The sequence below is a fragment of the Dromaius novaehollandiae genome, chromosome 8 (genome assembly GCF_036370855.1).
Source record: "Dromaius novaehollandiae isolate bDroNov1 chromosome 8, bDroNov1.hap1, whole genome shotgun sequence".
In the NCBI taxonomy this organism is placed as follows: Eukaryota; Metazoa; Chordata; class Aves; order Casuariiformes; family Dromaiidae; genus Dromaius; species Dromaius novaehollandiae.
In genome coordinates this window covers 16,592,838-16,609,015 of record NC_088105.1, presented here as the reverse complement: position 1 = coordinate 16,609,015, position 16,178 = coordinate 16,592,838, and the positions used below count along the sequence as shown (strand labels likewise).

At 39.1% G+C, this 16,178-nt stretch overlaps 1 protein-coding gene across 4 annotated transcripts in view; it reads right to left on the bottom strand.

Moving 5' to 3' along the window:
• Positions 1-3,700: 3,700 nt before the first annotated feature.
• The window catches only part of PTPRC (protein tyrosine phosphatase receptor type C), a 67,817-nt gene continuing 55,339 nt past the window's right edge, over positions 3,701-16,178 (bottom strand). For all 4 annotated transcript variants that reach the window (XM_064515778.1, XM_064515779.1, XM_026118933.2 and 1 more), the window contains 16 exons: positions 15,913-16,028; positions 15,251-15,341; positions 15,071-15,147; positions 14,809-14,845; positions 14,282-14,379; positions 13,192-13,317; positions 11,911-12,068; positions 11,281-11,416; positions 10,439-10,588; positions 9,911-10,001; positions 8,808-8,941; positions 7,652-7,786; positions 7,209-7,331; positions 6,607-6,785; positions 5,797-5,932; positions 3,701-4,993 (listed from right to left, as the gene is read on the bottom strand). In XM_064515778.1, the coding sequence (XP_064371848.1) occupies positions 4,721-4,993; positions 5,797-5,932; positions 6,607-6,785; positions 7,209-7,331; positions 7,652-7,786; positions 8,808-8,941; positions 9,911-10,001; positions 10,439-10,588; positions 11,281-11,416; positions 11,911-12,068; positions 13,192-13,317; positions 14,282-14,379; positions 14,809-14,845; positions 15,071-15,147; positions 15,251-15,341; positions 15,913-16,028 (2,060 nt within the window). In that variant the 3' untranslated portion in view covers positions 3,701-4,720. The remainder of the gene's footprint in view (positions 4,994-5,796; positions 5,933-6,606; positions 6,786-7,208; positions 7,332-7,651; positions 7,787-8,807; positions 8,942-9,910; positions 10,002-10,438; positions 10,589-11,280; positions 11,417-11,910; positions 12,069-13,191; positions 13,318-14,281; positions 14,380-14,808; positions 14,846-15,070; positions 15,148-15,250; positions 15,342-15,912; positions 16,029-16,178) is intronic.

The following is a 16,178-nucleotide window of genomic DNA, read 5'->3' as shown; positions in this document are numbered from 1 at the left end:
GTTGCAATGCTGTCTTGCCTCACAAAAAAGTTAGCATGGGCACTTCACTTCATCCCTTTCCCCCCCCCTATATTTTTACCCTCAGCACCTACCAAATCAAGGATCCATCGATTTAGGGCCAGGAATGTGAATTCAGAGTTTGTACTATGTGTTTTTTTAGCCAAACTATACATATTTAGCTTAGATAGTTTGTTCGTGTGCATCATTCAGACAGGCAGAGTGAGTGCTTGGTCTTGGATAGATATAGACATGATCTGTGCAGTGCTGTAAAAACAAATGTCATCTTCTTTACTGCTGATGGCTCCATGTTACATAAATGGAGCCAGCCGAACACACTGCAGTATGGCTCTGAAAAGAATGAAGGTATCTGAAGAGTCTCAGCACAGCCTGGCGGTAAACTGTGCAAATACACCAAGTCCCCCAGGGACTGCATCCACGAGCGCAAGTTCTGGTGGCCCTGGGGTCTCAGTAAACTTCCAAGCGGGGTCAGGATATCTTAAAGTTTGGTCTCCAAAAAGAAGAACTTAAGCCCCCAACTGCTAGAAATTCTAAAGTAGCCCAAATTAAACTTCGTATTTTTCTCTGCACATTACACAGTCGTGCTTAATACTACAGTAGCACTGCAAGCCAAACTAGTGTGCACCTGTAGGATTCAAGAGACAACCCAGCTGTAAACAGTTATCTGCCTATTCCTCTGAAAAAATGTTTATCCTTAGAGTTTCACACATCTGGTAACATGATGTATTGCTGATGCTGGTGATCCTGAATCTGAGTACATAATTACCTAGTAACACCCTGTTGTATTTGGGTTAATACAATGAGGCTATTACCTTACCATACCTTTTTATGTCAAGTTTCCTCCCTAAATAATCTTTCGCTTCAATGCAATTGAAGATGATTGCAAAAGTACTAAGCAAGTTAGTACTAAAAGATCTCTTTATTAGGTTGAAAAAATAATTGACTTATACAGCTGTAATAAATCTTTTTAGTTCTACTTTGCTGTGTCTTTACAATATATTGCAGCCCATTCTTCTTCAGACACTTTCCATTTTTCTGAAGTAGAGCTGATGCACATAGAAATGTGCTGTACTCCGTAACTGAACTGCTCCTTTTCTTCCAGTTTGGTTTTCCCTGGGCTAAAATAGAGCCTCCTGGTTCTTGGCAAAACAGTTCCTTTCACGTATGGAAAAATAACTGTACTACAGCTGTACGGAGCCCCGCGGGAATTGCGGGTACTGCTTTAGAAATAATCTGGAAAATGTACAAAGTTGAAAAATTTGGGCCTGTACAAATGCAAGATGCCTTGTCTCACAGATAAGCATTGCTACTGGAGAGTTTTCCTGAGGAATGTCAAATAAAGGATAGGGAATGTTAAATAAAGGCTGTAACTTTCAGCTTAAACGAAACTCTTGTCTTGAGCCACTATTCACACACAGATTCCTTGCCTTCTCAGACAGACAAATGGTTCACGTTGTTACTACTTTCCTTCTCCGTCACCAGCTCGCTATCCAGCGACGCTCGCGCTGCCATTTCTGTTAGGTTTCCTGTTTTGGTGCTCAGCGCCAAAACGGCCGCTTTCTCCGCGCCCCTCCCCCCGCCGCCTTCTCCACACGGCGGCGGCCGTTAGGCGGCCGTTAGCGAGAGCGGCCGGAGGCGCGCGAGGCGGCTTCTCCGCTCCCTCCCAGCCCTGGCTGCACAGCGCGAGGCGGCTTCTCCGCTCCCTCCCAGCCCTGGCTGCACAGCGCGAGGCGGCTTCTCCGCTCCCTCCCAGCCCTGGCTGCACAGCGCGAGGCGGCTTCTCCGCTCCCTCCCAGCCCTGGCTGCACAGCGCGAGGCGGCTTCTCCGCTCCCTCCCAGCCCTGGCTGCACAGCGCGAGGCGGCTTCTCCGCTCCCTCCCAGCCCTGGCTGCACAGCGCGAGGCGGCTTCTCCGCTCCCTCCCAGCCCTGGCTGCACAGCGCGAGGCGGCTTCTCCGCTCCCTCCCAGCCCTGGCTGCACAGCGCGAGGCGGCTTCTCCGCTCCCTCCCAGCCCTGGCTGCACAGCGCGAGGCGGCTTCTCCGCTCCCTCCCAGCCCTGGCTGCACAGCGCGAGGCGGCTTCTCCGCTCCCTCCCAGCCCTGGCTGCACAGCGCGAGGCGGCTTCTCCGCTCCCTCCCAGCCCTGGCTGCACAGCGCAGCGCCGTCCCTCCGGAGCCGCCCCCCTGTCCCTCTGCTACAAACCCCGCGCCAGCACCACTTGGGTTTTTTGACGTTCAAATGACAATAGAAAAGGCAAAAACTGCCCGCTACCTGGCTACCCTAGGGAGTTCCCAAAAGCAGCCAGAATTTCTGGGCTGTGTTAAGGCAGACTCCCTAAACTGCCACACGGGGATTTAATGAGATTTAATTGTACAAAGTGTTATTCAATTTGAAAATAATTAAAAACCAAGAGCTCAGCTTATCCCTTTGTGGCCATAAGGAACATGACTCCAAAAGTGGTCTACACTAGGCACCTGAGCAGTGTTTTAATATAAGGCTCGGTTTCTCTGGTTAGGCTAAGGATGGAGATGGGCATTAGGCAAAATTTAATACAGTTCAGAATTTTTCTTTGAAAATGTATACACAAATCAGGTGTCAGATTGACATGCACTTCTTAGAAAACATACAGTCAAGAGAACATTAAAGTCACTCTAGGAAACAATTCAAGGAAAATAAAATCCTCTAGATTTTTACAGCCGAGGTGTTGCAGGAACTTAAAAGAATATGGAACCATTTTTTCAGGAGTAAGAGTATGCATGTCCTCAGATTTACACAAGATAAAAATTTAGGCCTAAACATCCTCTGATTTGGGAAACATTCACAGTTACTCCTAATTGTGTGACCAGTATCTGTTTCCACTCTCTTACATTAAGTATTTGTAGTGAGCTCTTTATTTACTACATGAAATAGCTAGAGAGGCTTTACGGTGACCAAAACTTGAAAGGAGGAGGAGAAATCAAGTGTCCGCAGTCATCCAGTGAGCACCGGTCAGCTGATTTGCGTCCTAGGCCCCATGTCCTTTTGATCTTCAAAGCTGTGCTACATTTGCAGTTTTGACACATTGCTCTAAAAATGGCCAACAGCTTTTAGGCCTAGAAGTTCTTTTTAATTATCTTCACATTTAGACTCAAGCTCTTTTTGACATCAGGTCTATCTCTCAGTTTTGTTTGTTCATCACCTAACTCAGCTTTAGCTGGAGTTCAGCTCCCCGTTGAGGAGAGTCCTACAGCCTGGGTTTGTGTTTGATGCCACTTAACCAAGCACAACTGCTGAGGAAGCGCTTAACTGTGCTCTAGGTGTGAATGAAATATTTGATCTAGATCAACTTCACAATTAATATTTTAACTCAGTGTGTCTATATATGTTGTTTACGTGGCCCTCTAAATATTTTCAGTTATGTTTCGTAAAGAGAGATTAGGAATATGCAGTGATAAATTAGAAGCCCTAAGCCTCTTGAGTGACTGTGCCTTTAATGACTTCAAGCAACAGAAGAATGAAGGGGTTTTCTTTCGTCTGTAATGACAGGATTAGAACAATTACCTAGGTTCACACAGTTTTATAAAAATTAAATGGTGTGTTTTTCTGCTGAAAACTCCACGCATTGGAGAACACAAGACTTTGTGCATCTAGAAGAAAATGATCGGTTTACACAGTCCAGTAGAAAAAAATAATTTCCACCATCTCAACTATTGTCCTTTTTATTTATTTTAAAAATGTTAAGCTAAAATCCAGTAGGATATAGTAAAATTATCACAACAGTAACAAACAAAACCTCATCATTCAAAAAAAAAATCCCTCTAAAATCTACAATATTTGGAGGCGGGGGGAAGCATGTACTATAAGTTGCACAAGACTCTTTAATGCACAGGCAATTTCAGGGAAGTATTCTTTTTAAATTACAGAATATAAGCATAAGACACATGTGCCAGCACACAGTATTTCAAGCTCTCAAAGTCAACTCAATGCATTTTCTATCAGAATTTTTGCAGTCATTCAGCATGCCACTCTCCAAACTTTCCTCTTTGAGTCTAATATTGAAATCTCAGATGAATTTATGTGGAGCAACAAGGACATCTTGAGGCAAGTTAGAAAAATGCAAAGCTTATAATCCACATTGATTTGAAAGGATGATGGGTCAGATGCTCAGAAAGTCTGACTTCCTTGGAATTGATACACCGTGTAAATGATAAGCATTTAAGATTGCTTGATAAAGTTACACAAGTTCCACAGAATTTAATGAAAGCAGTGCTTGCTAAGCACTTTTGAAATTCTATTATATACTCTTGCTTGTAAGGTTAATTTACTTGCTAGGAGTTTTGAAGACAGACCTGTACTTGCAACACACTACATTTGGTGTTCTGAGATCATCTTTTTTCCTTATTACAAAAGTTAAAAAAAAATTCCTTCCCACTGCTCAACATGAGAGCATAGTATTACACTGTACATATTTTAAAAAGTATAAAATAGTGAAGACATTTTTTGAAGTATTAAATGCAAATCTACACAAAAAAATAAATTTTCACAGTTCTTTGTCACTCTCTACTATTTTCAAGTATTCTGACAATTGTGTACCTTTGAAAAATTGATATAACAGTAAATGTTTTCCAAAAAAAGGGCGAAGAGGAAGAAATCAAATACTTCCTATTTTGTTTAAGATTTTTTGCACATGAAAATCAACGCATGCATATTTTTAATATAGCCTCTAAGTTAAAACTGGAGTTGTGGGACCATTTGTAGAGCTTTCTGTTTCCTTAGTGCTATCTGCAGCTTTAGAATCTTCACATGCTTCAGAAGCCCCATTTCTCTCTGGCATTGAAGGGGTAAGATCAATAGTGATCAAATCAGCTTCCTGATCTGTTTTTTCTACTTCATTGCCAAATTCAGCTTTATCTTCCTGCTGGCTGTTCTTCTTTATTTGTCCATTCTGTGCAGGGTAGGTGCTGGCAATGGTGTCATACAGAAATTGATAATGTTCCTAATAGAAAAAAGAGAAGGGATTGGGATGAATGCAATGTCCACTACATGAGAATGAGCGCTTTCTTCCTTTTTTTTATTAAATCTTGGAAATGCAGCACTTAGTTGAACATGGAGGATCATATACGAAGCAGATTCCACAGCTTTTTGGCCTACAGGTGGTTGGTCTATGGTTTAGTTCTAATTTCACATTTATGTAATGCCTCTGTAACTGCTTATATCAGATGTTCTCAATTAAGAGTCACTAAGTACTTCTTAGTTTACAAGGCAGAGTTCCAAAAATATGTTTTTCAGAGTATCTAACTTGTAGTCAACCCATATTGTAAGAACTCGAGGAGAGTTATCTACTAATTTGCTGCACAGTGACCAAACCTAGGTGGTTTGTTGGATAGTAAATACACAGTGTACGCCACAGAGCTGCAATTCCTCTAGGGTGCTTTACAATGAAATAAGTTGATGGCTCCTAAGCTCTCAAATGAATTAGACTTTCAACTCTGCAGAAATTAAGGGACACTGGGCATGTCAGTCCCTTAAGCAACTGCAGAAACCTCAATTGATTCAATTTATAATTTTACAACATGTACCCTTCCACAAAGATGTTACAGAATTGCAGCTCTGGACATCTCACAAACTCCTTCATGCTCATCAATACTGGCCAATTCCCAAGTAGTGATGAATGGCTGTGAATGTCCTCATTACAATTAGCATTCCCTACACAGAAACCATGCATGAGGTTACAAAGATATTCCTGACTGTGGCAAGTAATCTCTTAGCTTATCCTTGTAATTTATAAGATTTACTTACAAAGGTGGAGACCACTCCCAGCCTGGTGCGTCGAAGAGCTTTTACTACTTGGAAGACATCTATTACTTCTTCTACTTCTGCACTTTCCAAGAGGGTCATTAAAGCACAAAATACACCAGTTTGCTGGGATCCGTCACTAGAAAAAGATACACATTTTTAAAATGTAAAATCAGCAAGACCTGTAACTAAATGTTAGATTTATTTCAAAGACTGTATAATGAATTACATTTCCAAAACATTTTTAACTGGACCGAAATTGTTATAACTAAAAATATTTGCAGGGCACAAACAAGGCCTAGCTACTTTATCTAAATTCTACCTGGATCTCACATGACCATTTAAGGGGAAAGAGAGAAATTAAAAACTTCAGTCCTATGGTGTCAGCAACTGTTAGCCAGGATTATTCTGTTTTAGATGGTATGCATGGCTATACCTGGAAACATGGTCCTAAAAAAGCAGGTTTCTGCACTGGGGTGAGAGATGAAATAAAAGCTCTGCAGGATCCTCATTAGTAGTACGCTACAGAGCACTCTGACCTGGCATTTCTTCTCACAATACATGTACTAGGCAAGAGCAACTAGCTCCAACATCCTACTTCACTCTCACTCTTGCCAAAGAGAGGAGTGCTCACTTTTCAGCACTGCAATCAAAAAGGTCAGTTTTGAGCTATTCAAGAAATCTTCCAGGGAGAACTGAGTCTCCAGGCACATAAAAAGGCTTTTGGGAAAAGGTGGGAATTACAAAAATGCAGTTGCTAAATATATCTAGAGTTTAGTACTAGGTTAACGTATGTGCTGAATTCACACCTACCGACAATGGACGACAATCGGGACACTGCGGTTGCCTCTATTGTCCTCGGAGCCTGGTCTAGTTGGAACTTTTTGTTTAAGGTTTAGAATCATGTTGATTAAGTCTTTGGGGTTTTCAGGAACATCCGAGCCACTCCACTTGTGGTACTGATACTGATACACTTTCTGTGTTTCTTTCCTCTGCAAAACAGCAGTGGAGACATAATCAACATTCACACTAACAGCAAATATTCACATAGTACATCTGTTGCAGGTGATTTACAAAATAAAGCAAAATAAAGTTCCTGGGGAACTGCATGGTGATGTAAATTTTGCCTTTCTATGAACATGAAATAGGTAGACGTCCATGCTTTGCTCCAAGTACAAAAGAGAGCTCACCTTCTTAGCATCCTCTACCACCCTCTCAGTAAATCACCAAACTGGAAATCTGAGTTAACTTACACTGTATATCATGATTGGCTGCTGGTCCACAACAGAAAGATACTTCCATTTCTTAGAGCTGGAGGTAAGTGTGGTAGGAACTGTCCCTTATCTTTCTTTACTGTAGGCTAAGTTTCTAAGAAATGCAAAATTTCCTTTTGTAATTTTCAAAAAAGCTTTTACCTTCAGGTGCGTAACATCAAATGCACGTATTGTATAGCTAGGGCAACAGTTAACATCTGTCATTTGTACTTCTATGCCATCGTACGTTTGTTTTCCTTCTCCCCAGTACTGTGTGCAGAGTTCCTAAAATACATAAAAGTAGAAGTCAATGCTTTTTGAATCTGCTTTTATTTTACTTTTTATATGCACTTACAGATGTCATTCACTTTAAAGTAGTAGGAGTTTCACTGTATTCTACAATACATCATCAAGCAACTCTTTTCCTCAAAAATTCAGTAGATGGTAAATTGAGAAGGTAAATAATAGAACAAATTATATTAGAAAATTTCTCATCAGATGAAAGACTTTTAAATGGAGGAAGGGAATAAAAGATTGCAGTCGAGTGTTTTCTTTGCACACAGAGGACTGTTAAGGTGTCAGTGTGAAGATCATGCCTTCCTCACCTGATCTCCTTCTTTCAGCTCTGTCAGCATAACAATGACTTTGACTTTTCTTTGGAAGACCATTTGCCAGAAGTCAGCGATTGTTTCCTGCAGTGGTCCCTGAGTTGCAATCATGGCTTTTGGACCCCAATAGCCCTAAGAAAGAAATTTTGAACATCTTTTCCTTAAATTCATCCAAAATGCTATTTTCATGCAACAGAAGTCATTGTCATTTAAAGACTACTCAGTGAAATACACTGATGATCCCTTTTGTTCTGGGGAAGATATGCCTGTCACAGTAGGCAGTGATCTTATAGGAACAATAAGAGCCGAACGACATTAAACTGAATCCTCCTTAAAATATTACTCTAGAGTGACACCAAGACATACCCATGCTGCAGTGGGAGAGAGTTCAGCCTGCCCTTATGTACAGATCATGTTTTTAAGGGCTAAAACAAGGATTTAATTCTGCACAGCTGTTATTAGTCTTCTAACAAATTAAGTTTATCCCATACAACAGAGTTGATGAGCCAGTCAGTTCACACTGAAATATCCAAAAGTAAAAATACATTTACTCTAAATAGACATCCTAACTGTGTTTCATTTTAAAGAATTCAGATAACTATAATTTATCTGATAATTTCATACACAATTATCTTCATTAGTGACCAGTAGCTGCTCTCTTTCTTCTAGAAGTAAATATTATACCAAAATAATCCTGGCCTCAGTTTTCACTAGTACAGTTCTGTATATGCAAATGACTATACTCATGTTTCACTCACAGTGAAAATATTAATATGGATCAATTTGTACATAGGCAAATGCCCTCTCATAGAAATATAGGGTACTCCTAGGCCAGCTGAAATTCAGTGATTTTAAACATAAAAAACAAACCCTTTTCTGTGTTTTTTATCACTTTTTGGTGATAGCATGGTCTAGGACTATGTAAGGGAAAACGCTCCATCTTACTCCTGCACCAAAATTGGGAAGATTTTGATGATTAAGACTATTAAAGGGTTTTGCCAGTCAAATGTCAGATCTTCCTTCCCTATTCAGGTTAATGCAATTCTATTTGTGAAGTCAACAAGAGAATAAAGGCACAAGTTAGCATATAGTTATCAGCAAGTTTTAGTTGAAAGCTTGTGAAATACTTATAATGCATCCTCTAAATACATACAGTTATGAAGGAAGCATTGATGTATCTGCTTGATTCCTCACAATCGCTGTCCCCATCTGAGGAATCATCTGAATCACGTTCACTCTCCTTACTTTGTTCCTCTTCGCGCCTGATTGGCACTCGGTTAAAGTCATCTGCATAAGACAAAGCATCACCACGATGCTGCACTGCTGCTCAGATATAGCATTTGAGGGTGGCCGTCCCCACTTGTGTCATTACCCTCCTGCTTTCTCCAGGGAATCCCAAGCGCTGTTTTTATTACTGGGTGAATATGGCCACACACATAGTGGTCTGGATTTCCTTGTGGTTTAGTCACTTTGCTCTGGGAGTGGAGGAAAGACGAGCTTGCCCACTGACCTTGGATTGTATCAGTTTCTGAATTGGGGTCATGCTACCAGATATTCAGTCTTTTTTTACTCTCTCATCAGGGGAAGGGAGTCAGGGAGCTGAGGGCTGATTCTGCAAAACTCTTGCAACACAAGCCAAGACCAGGTCTCAGGCAGCAGCATCCTTACTGGGAGAAGGCCAAAGGTGTGAGGAGGAAGGATCTCATAGGTGAGGGCTGAGGCCTGCTCCACACTGGGTAATGTCAAAAGCTAACCTGGGAGAAGTCTGGATTAGAGAAAGACTCCTCCAGTTTCCCACTCACCAGGGCTCCTCCTCTCCTCTCCTCACATAATACCCAAGTGAACTACAGGCATTTTGGGGTGCACTGTATCCATATAGTGAGCCAAGTTTTTCTTAGTGACAGTGTCACTAAGATCTAGTTCTTTATTTTCACCAGAGAAAAAGACAGATGGTTCCATGCTAGCGATATTTTAATAGAAACTGCAGATAGAAGGTTAGTCCATCAACAAGAACCTGCCAAACAAAGTCCACTTTATTGGAAATAAAATTAAACACTCTTAAGAATTCATATGTTAAAAGATCTTATTTTCTTTTTTAAAACATTATAAGAAGTTTCTAATTTTACAATGTTTAGAAAATTAACAAATCAGACATATATCTCAATAAGGTAATTTACTGCCTTATTCTATTCAAAATTTAATAGGTTTTCTTTGAAGATAACAGAAAATAACGGAAAGTTCATGGAATATACTCACATGGAATTGTGTTGGCATTCCTGTTTTTGCTTTTGTTCTCCTCTCGATTCCCAGTGTTCTGTGTCCGCCATCCCTTATAGGAGGGCAGCCTCTAAAGAAATAGGATGTTTGGGATTATGGTTGATAAATATGGTTCAGGGGATCATGGTCCCCTCTGGACAGCCATAACCTATCTTCATCTCCCAGTGCCTCACTTCCTATTTTAATTCTATAAACTTTGGTCACATTTGGACTACAGTTTAAAAATGCTCACTATACCATATACAATGTCACAAGAAATCATGCACACAGACACAAGTAATCATTCAATTCCCCTAAACTTTATGAAAAATATTAATATCAAAAGCAGGAATACAATTTCATTACTTTACAAGTTTCTTCATGAAGGTGAAGAAACTGCATCTATGCCAGAGAAATAAAATAGCACAGAAGTGATCTGTTATGTATGGTATCTCTTTCTCATGACTATTGTGCAAGGCAATTTCTAATTTAAGCCAGTGAAGTTAGCTATGGCACTGTTATATTTACCTGAAACTCTGCCTCCAGCAGAGAAGGATCACTTGGAGGATCTTTCCTTTTCAGATTTGTAAGGTAGGAATGCAGTTCTGAAAGACTGACCTCGGTTTCTCCATACTGATTGTATTCCACTAGTGCTTGATGGATGAGGATGTACTGTGACTGGTGTTTCCCATTTTAAGTGTTTAAAAATGAAGTTATTAATGACAAAAAAAATCATATGACTTTTTAAAACCATTATAAGAAGCTACTACTCACATGATGTTATTTGTGGTAACAATATTAAACATTAAAGTGGCATTAAATACAACTATTAAAAATCACAGTGGCTTTCTATTAATTAAACATTTTGGAGCAAACCTGTATGTTGGATGAAAGGTGTTCTGCAAATATATGTAATGTCATTTAAGAAATACATAATTAAGATCTGAAAGATCTTTAAAACGCCTAAATAAGTTACAAGTATACATCTCATCAGTCCTTGACTTTTACTGTATTCTCAACTCAACTGAAAATCCCACACAACTTTTACAATATGGAAATTGTTTGACTCTGCAAGTTCAACTTTGCCCCTTCACATCTGAGTTGCATGCCAAAAGCTGGACTACTGAATCTAAAATGCTCTTACCTTCTTTTTCTAAAGTCTGAATTTAAAATGTGGACGTTTCTAAAGCTGAAAACTTTTTTTGGAAGTTTTTCTCTCTCTTAATATCTTTTCAGAGCTGTATTTTCTCTAAACAGCTTCAATTGAACTTAAGCATCACCCAAGACTGACAAGAGCGCTTTTCCTCAAGAAATACTGATGAAGCATTAACAAAGCAGAGCTTTAAGTGAAATGGATTTTAGCGAGATACCTCTACTTGAACCATGAGGCATCGTTGCCGACGCAGCTTCACAACATAGCCATAAACATCCACTCTGCCTTCGGCATCGAGCCCCTCCAGCATTGCATCAATTCCAATGTATGTTCCAGTGCGCCCAACACCAGCACTGGAAAGCCCAAAGGGAGATGGTTATCGAGAGGTAATGGTATCGCTCGGTCCCATTCCAAAAGGGGAGCAGTGAGTGAGAGAGTGAAAGTGAAAACTCTTGGAACAATGGGAGATGAAACAACTGAAAACAGTTCTTGTTATAAATTACTCAGCAATACAAAAAATGATGGATTTGTATTTTAAATAACTTTTAATGAAAATAAGGACAATATTTTAAAACATGGTGCTGGTAGCCAGAGTAGCCTGACATTTATCTGGCTGCTTTCCAGAAGTCTGCGTATCCTCAGTTTCAGTCAACTTGAATGGGAACTGATCTTGCAGAAAAAACAGGCTTTTTTATGCATCTTTAGTAGCCTCACTCTTGAGTAAGCAAGTCACAAGATGTGGGATCAGCCAGATATTACTGACCTTTGCCAGCTCCCTTTTTCTGAATAACTTCATTTCATGTTTATTTAACATTTAACATAATTTCATTTTCTTTTTAATATTTACCTGCAATGAACCACTATTGGGCCACTAAAAAAGTTGCTGAGAGCATTAACTCTGCGCCGGAGTTTGAGAAGAAGATGCGAATCCTCAGGGACTCCATGATCTGGCCAGCTTGTGAACTGAATGTGAGTGACATCTCTTCCAGCTGTCCTTTCCCTTCCCTGGAAAAAGTGAGATGTGCTTTTTTATAAAATATCAAAATCAAATGTAGATTTACAAAGCAGAAGAAAAAAAAAAGGAAAACAGCCACTAAATGCTGTAACAGAAATTTCAAACAGTATATAGTCATTTGGTGCTCCCAAAAGTTTCTCAGGTTGAGACATTTTTCTTACCTAATTTTAACTAAAAAATAGTAGTCAAGAGCTGTGCATCAGGGATATACAACTTGAATAGAGGACAAGCAAAAGGTTCAAACTATTGCTGCAAGCACTTTACAAACACTTTACTGTCCATGCTAGCCTATGACAAAATATAAGAAGTCTCCCCACTCTGTTTGTAAATAATTTGGCCAGTGTATAGCTCTGTGTGCTTCAAGGCATACTGGTTGGTAGTTCTGTCATCTGTCCTGGGAATAGTCTGCTACGGCTACTGCAGATTAAAAGAAATTTTTTTTTAATTGTAACCAAGAATAGAAGTAGATATAGGAAAGCCTGCATTTATCACAGAGAGTGACCCTCTTTTTTAAGTCACCTGATTAAGGCTTACAGCACATCTAGTCTTGGGTTGCTAAGACTCAAGGAGAGAACATACATTTTGGTAAGCATGACTGTAAAACAGAATGAGAAAGACATGTCAATGGCATTTTTTTTCCATTGATCATGGTTGAAAATAAACCAGCAGTCCATTCAGACTGTTTCCATTCTCATATTTTGAAGAGAACATGCAACAAGGAGATTTATACCAAAGAAAATACAGTGAAGAAAAATGCAGCCAGGACGGCTTGGCTAGAATTCTGCAGTCAAGAAACAGGAGTTGCTGTGGCTATCTGACCATACTCTCTCAGCATATGCTTAGTTTAAAAACACTTCTGATTTAAAGCATAACATAGGCCAAAACCATACTCTCTCACCAGAGTCAGACTGTGGGGATGCCACTATGGGTTCTTAACAATCCTTTCATCTATAAGTTTTTCTCTTAAACTATATGTTGCTTGGGAAGAATCAGTAGAACATCTTCCCTTGCTGGCGGACTCCTCTCATGCTTTAGGTAATCACTAAGTACCACTGTTAAGACTCTAAATTTACATTGCAGTTCTTGCATTCTTGCATTCCTAAGTCAACTTACATTTGTAATATGTAGTTTCTGAATGATATAGTCTGGACACACTTTACTTTCATTGATCTTCACAATAATGTCACCATATGTTGCAGAGCCATTCTCCATTGACGGCCAGTACTGGGCACATTTGTTCTATGAAAACATGAAATTAGCTGGTGAGCAGCATGACAGCAAAGTGACAGAGAGGCAAGAGCTAGAGAAAAGTCTGATTTCATATAACTAGTAAGTCAGTACAGTTTTCCAACTTCTCATAGGTCCTGTCCTCTCCTGAAAAGGCTGTTGCTGCTTAGGCTATCACTGCCAAGTAATTCCAATTATCCGTCAGTTCTCATCTCCAACATGAAGATTTTCCCCATGGAATTCACTTAGAGCATAAAATGGGAAAGAATCCTATACACTAAGTGGCAAAGTGAAAACCACTACAGAGTCCTTGTTGCCGTTGCCTGAAGGCTGTGGTAAAGTTTGCAGCTCCTTCTGTGGCTTATATTTCAGTCTTCAATGAGGGACTTTGCTCCTGCCTGCCTATAACATCAGTGTGGGGATGCTGTAAATCTGCATGCTGCCAACCTTTCCATCTTTAAAGCAGTCAAAATACCAGTTCCCCTTCCTGCTGTACCTGGAATAAGGAAAAAAAGCAAGCCAGAACATCCAACCTTCCTGTTAAAGGAAGGGCAAGGACAGCAGATAAAAAAAAAACCTGTCTAGAATTTACTGAGTGCATTGCCAGGATATTAGAAGAGACCAGACAGGAAAAAGCACAAGCCATTCCTGTTATAAGCAACAAATGTGACAGGTCAGTGAGGAGCTAGAGTTCTAATCTGGATTTATCAGCAGTAATTTGGAAGCTCACCCTCTGGTCCTTAGAGCTGTGATTAAAGTGACATTGCTGATAAGACTGAGAAGTAAAATGTCCATAAGGCAAAACCATTTTGGTATGCTTTCCAACATAGGTTCTGCCACAAATAGAGACTAGCAAAGAATGAAAACAAAGTACTTATGCAGAAAATGTAATTCACCACAGCACAACAACCAACTTCATTTTCAGATCAAAGGATGAATGGATGGATAAATGGGTGGATAGATGGATATTTCTCACCCTGTTTCCTTCCTCACAGCGAGTCACCATGACAATAATTGTTGCCTTCTGTTCCCAGATCATTCTCCAGAAATCATCTGTGGTTTCATCCTTGGGGCCTAGCAAGAGATATTTTAAGGGATTTTTTCCAAAAAGTGCAGTTGGACAGAAAAGCCCTTAACTTGTTGACATCATTAGCCATGCAGTCTGAAAAGCTAACCAGCGATCATACAAATAACAGCCACAGACTTGATTTTGTTATGACTGCTGTCATTAGCCTACAATCATATATATATTTTTAGTCCATAGCTGTGAAACGTAAAAACTGTTGGTGTGAAACAATCCATCGTGGCAAATCTGCCTGTGAAGTGTAATTTGTTCATCTTCACAAAAATGCCCTAAGCCAAAATTCATCGGCAACTTTTTGATATTAAATTTCAAAATGTCAGTCTTTCAATTTTTCTTTAAATTTATTAAGGCTATTGGACTACTTTCTAACAAAAAGTGAGTGAACAAAGAAATGGAATTTTTTTAAGGTAAAAAATTACCTTGTGCAGCAATGTATTTTCTTGGTTCTTTGAAACCCTATAAAAACATACAATGTTACTCAGCTTTTAAGAAGAAAGTATGGACAATTTGAAAAGATTTGCAACTTCAGAAATGATTTCAATATGCAGAAGTCCGATAATACCAAATATGTTACAAAGATGGAAAGAACTCAAAGGGAAAGTATCAAAGGTGTTTGGTATGTACAGACTACAGAATTTTTTCAGTAGTATCTGTGACATTTTATGAACAGAAGTCACTCACATCAATATAACTTGCATTGATATAGTCTGATCCTGGGTCTCCTTGTATCTCTGAGAGTTCAACACGATTATGATCATCTGTTTAAATCATTTAAAACAAAATAATTATATTGTCTCAAGGCACTGATGTAAGTGAAAACAAATATTAATAGAACATGAAGAAATTGTGACAAATACTCACATGGAAGAATATCAATGTAACGATTTTTGTTCTGATTATGGCTTTTTTTGGCCTCCTTTATTGAAAACTTAGTGAAAATTCTAGGAATACTCTGTAAAATACAGTGGTTTTTTTATTAGGTAAGCATATATATTTAAAATAGCTTCTACTTACAAACAAATGCATATGAAAGTAATTTGGTGCTAATTATAGTCTGGAAGATAACATTCTTTTTCATACCATACTATTTCGTATATTTCTTTCATGTCATCTAAAATAAATACGAAATCCATTTTCCATTAATTATGGTTATTTATTATTTATATCCTCATGGCTATGTAGTAATACTCTGCAAAATGTGCCTCAAAAAATGATTTTGAGTAAGAAGAATTTAGACTGTACCTTTTATGCTTTTGCTGAAAACCTCCTTCAGAAAAAAAAGTCATCTAAAAAAGGGAGGACTCGGTAACAAAATTAACTGAAGCCATATTTGACCTTATTTGATCTTAGATGAGACTTCGCTTCTAATTTTGAGATTTTATACATGTGTGTACACACACACACACACAGGGAAATACATACTATATATATAGTGAATACATATACTTTAGACATGCTCCTGAACAGAAATCTTCTGGACACCTGGCTGCAAGTCTGTGGTATATTTTGAACCAATGACAAACCTGAAATTCATCCAAGAAAAGTCTTCCTTCATCCGCAATCTTCCTCTTGTATGTCTCCAACAACTGTTCTGAAGGTATTGGTTCTATGTTCAGAAGCTGCCTTTCATCATCTTTAACTGCATAAAGATGTTGAATGTTTATCTTTACTGGCTTTTAAAACATAAATTACATTTCAGTAAATGTATTGCTCAAATTGTCAGATGAGTTAACAAAAGGACAAGCCTATTTAATTGAACTAAACCATGTTTATTTTTCAGGAAATGCTG